Raw genomic sequence first — 5054 nt, 5'->3', positions numbered from 1 at the left:
ATGTTCACCTTGTAGTGACTAATATGGAGCTTGTTAGGAAATTGGGACGTAGCCGAAAAGAAAAATGACCGGGACAAAAGAAAATAAAAAGTACGAAGGAAAGAAAAAGTCGGACAAGGTTCAAGATAAATTAATTTCACTTTTTACACACGAGAAAAGCTTTCAAAAAGATCTATCAGCCATGGCACCTTTGTCTAGTTTGTGACTGGGGTGGCAGGATAAAATATTTAACCTAGTTTAAGAAATTTTTTACATAAATGCATGATAATTTTATCAACATAGCGGGTGCCATACCACCCTTTCTAAAAGGGTGGATTCGTCCCTGATGGTTTCGCCTCAGGACTACCCAGTCCATATGACTCGCCCAGAAAAATCCTTTTAAAACACTATTGAATCGTAAATAATATTGATAAGGAAGACGTCTCCTAATCTGCCGCAGAATCTGCGCATGTGATAGAGTAGTCCTTAAAGTGAAACATAGCATACCCTACGTTGTCTGTGACCTGTCTTTCTGAGTTTTTTTTTCAGATTATAACAGGAGACCAGACCGTGCAAGTTCGTTAAGGTGACAACAAGCTCGAGTCACTGACAACCATTAAATAACTTTTAGTATTAAAAACAATGAAATTCTTGCACACAATTACACAGCAATAAATTTCAATAACAACAACTACAAATCAGAGAAACTATTTATTACCACACGTACTCTTCCTATATTTTATTGGCAGAATACATAATTTATCTCGTGACCATGAGGTTAAATTTTTATGACACACTTTCCGATTACGGGTAACTTTTTACGGAACATTTTCCAAGTGTGTGTTAAACTATGGATAAAACGTGATTTAAGAGGTAAATTATGTACTCACCCCATTCACTTTTACTTATCTGCTCTATTGAAAATATATTTTTACTTTTATTTGTTCATTACACTAAATCAAGGAGGAAAAAAAATTGTTTCCTGTTTTATCCCTGTCATTAACTTCTTTCCTAAATCATTTCACAACATTTTTGGAAATACTATTATTATTATGGGTAAATTTGTAATATATATAGTTCATTGGTTGTACTTATCAAACTCATAAAATAACAACCAAAAGATGTGGTACAACGGATATGGAAAAATCCTTGGTAAGGAGCGCTTCCCTGAATGAAGCCCTACGCAATGTCAATTCAGATATAGTCGGACTCCACTATAGATACCAGACGAGAAACCAAAATAAATAAATAATCAAACTCATAAAATATGCGATATTCCACAAGCCAACATTATATAAGAGTGAAAAAACTGCTACTCTATCAAACTGATCACAAATCTCGAATAGCAGCTTACTCCCACTCCTCCATTGCCAAAACTCCAATAGCAACATCTAAATGTAAACAATCTCCTTCTTCATTTCTCCATTTTTATCCTCCAAAATTTCTTAGTGGCCAAAATAAAGCCTCCATTTTAATTTTCTGTAGTTCTTGATCTGGGGTTTTGGTTTTATCAATGGCTGACATAGTTAAACAGATCTTGACAAAGCCAATCCAACTAGCTGATCAAGTAACAAAAGCTGCAGACGAAGCAAGTTCATTTAAACAAGAATGTGCAGATATCAAATCCAAAACAGAAAAACTATCATCACTTCTCCGACAAGCAGCACGCGCCAGCAACGATCTTTACCAACGACCAACAAAACGAATCATTGAAGATACTGAGCAAGTCCTCGAAAAGGCGCTGTCCATCGTCGTAAAATGCAGAGCTAACGGGCTAGTGAAACGGGTTTTTACTATCATCCCTGCTGCTGCTTTTCGAAAAATGACTTCTCTGTTGGAGAATTCTATTGGTGATGTGTCGTGGCTACTGCGAGTTTCGGCTTCAGCTAATGAACGTGCTGATGAGTATTTGGGGTTGCCGCCTATTGCTGCTAATGAACCTATTTTGTGTTTGATTTGGGAACAGATTGCGATTTTGTATACAGGTTCGTTGGATGAGAGATCAGATGCAGCTGCTTCGTTGGTGTCGTTGGCTCGGGATAATAATCGGTATGGGAAGTTGATCATTGAAGAAGGTGAGTTGAAATTCTTAAACTGTTAGAGACTACCTAGTTGGTTATATATTATGTATGACATTTGCACAAATTGCCTTTTTAGATAAAAAATAGAGATCTTTACGCAAATAGCCGATCATGTTTATTGTTAATTTTATTGAGCCATATACATAGATTATACATTGATTATATACAATTATACATATAATACATAAATTATGCATATATTATATATAGCTCCACCGACTATTTTTAGTTTAAGTGGTTGGATGAGCGACTATTTGGATAATTTTTCTTTAAACTTTGTCCTCATTTAACTTAGTGGGTTAATTTACTACAAAATTGAAAATTATCCAACTAGTTTTAAAGGCAAAATTAGCCGATTAAGCTAACCAGGACATAATTTAAAGAGTGGCATCAGAAAAGGCCATACGGTGCAAATAATCCAGTCATTTTTCAACATGTCACGTGTGAGCTTAATTCTCTTTTATGGACCAAATTTTAAATAACCCAAATAGCAGTCCATGTAATATCATAAACTAAAAATAGTCGGCGGATGTATAATATATGTATATTCATGTATAATATATGTATAACTATGTATTATTAGTGTATAATTTATGTATACCGACTAGAAAAAGTAAACATTCAATCTGGTCGGCTATTTGTGTAACAATCCCAAAAATACTCTTTGGTACTTTTTTGTGGTGCTGAGATTTGAACTTAGGACTTCTGCCTACTTTGCCCCCATAATGAATTGTATGACCATTTTGCCGAAAAGTTTAAGCTATTAGAACTTTAAGAAAACCCCTAAGCTATTAAATTTAATGCAACTATATTTAATTATATTATGTCTCACCAGGTGGAGTCGGACCCTTGTTGAAATTATTGAAAGAAGGGAAATTGGAAGGTCAGGAAAATGCTGCTAAGGCAATTGGACTTCTTGGAAATGATCCTGAAAGTGTCGAACACATGGTACACGCTGGTGTTTGCTCAACGTTCGCGAAAATCCTGAAGGAAGCGCCAATGAAAGTTCAGTCAGTAGTGGCATGGGCAGTTGCTGAGCTCTCTGAACATTACCCGAAATGTCAAGATCTTTTTCAGCAGCATAATATAGTCCGGTTACTGGTTAGCCATCTCGCGTTTGAGACTGTCCAAGAACATAGCAAGTATGCTATAGTAAGCAAAGCTACTTCGATTCATGCTGTTGTTTTGGCTAGTAATAACAATAGTAATGTGAATAGCCCGATCAAGGTGAACGACGATGATGACAAGAATTGTCACACTCCACATCCTTTGGGAAATAAGAAGCCGAATCAGATGCATAATGTGATTACTACCACTATGTCAATGAAAGGTCTAACGAAGACGTATCAGCAAAATCTTGTCAATGGTGTGAACCAGATTTTCAATCAGGGCAAGATTAAAGGAAACAACGGTCTGAAGCAAAATCATGTCAATCATCAACATCAGCATATTGTTTCGTCAAATGGGCTGAGTAGTAACAAAGGTAGAGAAAATGAGGATCCTGCTACCAAAGCTTATATGAAGGCGATGGCTGCACGAGCATTATGGCAACTCGCCAAGGGAAATTCCTCTATTTGTCGTAGCATTACTGAATCGAGGGCATTGCTTTGCTTTGCAGTACTATTAGAAAAAGGAACTGAAGATGTTAAGTACAATTCGTCGATGGCAGTAATGGAGATTACGTCAGTAGCAGAACAGAATGCTGATTTGAGAAGGTCGGCGTTCAAGCCTAATACAACAGCATGCAAAGCTGTTGTTGATCAGTTGCTGAGAATAATCGAAAAAGGAGATTCGGATTTGCTTATTCCATGTATTAAATCTATCGGGAATTTAGCTAGGACTTTTCGAGCAACAGAAACGAGGATGATTAGTCCATTAGTAAAGCTGCTCGACGAAAGAGAAGCAGCAGTTTCTAAAGAAGCTGCTATGGCCCTAACAAAATTTGCTGGTTCAGATAACTACCTTCATTTAGATCATTCAAAGGCAATTATAAGCGCGGGCGGGGCAAATAAATTGATTCAACTTGTTTACTTTGGTGAACAGAAAGTTCAGAGTCCAGCATTGCTTCTACTATGCTACATTGCGTTGCACGTTCCTGATAGTGAAGCGCTTGCTCAAGCCGAGGTGCTTACAGTGCTCGAATGGGCTTCGAAAAATACGTACTTGAGCCAACATGAAAAAGTTGAGAAATTGTTGCAGGAAGCAAAGAGTAGGCTGGAACTCTATCAGTCTAGAGGATCAAGAGGATATTAATAATAACGGTGATTAAATAATGTGCAGGATTTGTATGTTATTAGATGAAATTTTCTGTTGCTTGTTTTGGATTTTGTTTTGATTTCCTTTGGTCATGAAATGTACATGAGATGTGCCCTTTTAACCTAGGTCCAGTTTTGGAAAATAAGCCCCTAATTAAATCACCATTGGTGTGTTTGTAATTTTTTAGTTCCAGAATCTGTGCAAATATTTTTCTGTAATGACAAATGAAAGTTTTTCATTTGGTTTTCGATACTCGTATTGAGGCCTTGGTGTCACAACCCAAGCTTATGGCACGTATTATTTACTTTGGACTTACATTCGCGTGGATTTGTCTTTCGGGCTATGCTACATCGAGCCCCAAAAGCGCGCGTACCATGTGAACTTGTGTCATGCGTTATAAAACACTTTACTTTCCTCTCACATTCCGATGTGGGACGACATGTGCACCCTTTTTTCAGAAACTTGCCAACCTAAAAGCCTGCTAGTCCTGCTCAACCCGTCCTCCGTCATGGGCATCGCACCCAACTGATCTGAATTTATACCGAGTAAGGTCCATAAAAAGGGAAAACACTTCGCTTTATACTTTTTTCACTTCGAGAGCTCGAACCCGACAATTATAATTAAGGGTAGAGGAATTCTATCCGTCCGACCATAACAAGTGGAGGTGCCAAATGAAAGTTGACACAAAGGCAGAAGTTATAGCTTCGAGGCCCAAGACCGGAAGTAGACATTTCTTAA

At 37.4% G+C, this 5054-nt stretch overlaps 1 protein-coding gene across 1 annotated transcript; it reads left to right on the top strand.

Annotated features, from left to right (window-relative positions):
* The first annotated feature begins 1301 nt into the window (after positions 1 to 1301).
* Positions 1302 to 4563, top strand: LOC107804270 (uncharacterized). The gene is made up of 2 exons (XM_016628121.2): positions 1302 to 2054; positions 2896 to 4563. The coding sequence occupies exons 1-2, from the start codon at positions 1493 to 1495 to the stop codon at positions 4311 to 4313; spliced, it is 1980 nt and encodes a 659-aa protein (XP_016483607.1). The 5' UTR covers positions 1302 to 1492; the 3' UTR covers positions 4314 to 4563.
* The last annotated feature ends 491 nt before the right edge of the window (positions 4564 to 5054 follow it).

The sequence above is a fragment of the Nicotiana tabacum genome, chromosome 21, assembly GCF_000715075.1.
Source record: "Nicotiana tabacum cultivar K326 chromosome 21, ASM71507v2, whole genome shotgun sequence".
Classification (NCBI taxonomy): Eukaryota; Viridiplantae; Streptophyta; class Magnoliopsida; order Solanales; family Solanaceae; genus Nicotiana; species Nicotiana tabacum.
This window is presented reverse-complemented; position numbering and strand designations above follow the sequence as displayed.

Coding starts and splice junctions, on each gene's coding strand:
- LOC107804270 (XM_016628121.2), top strand. CDS start 1,493: ATGGCTGACATAGTTAAACAGATCTTGACAAAGCCAATCCAACTAGCT. Junction 2,055..2,895: donor GAAGTTGATCATTGAAGAAG/GTGAGTTGAAAT, acceptor ATGTCTCACCAG/GTGGAGTCGGACCCTTGTTG.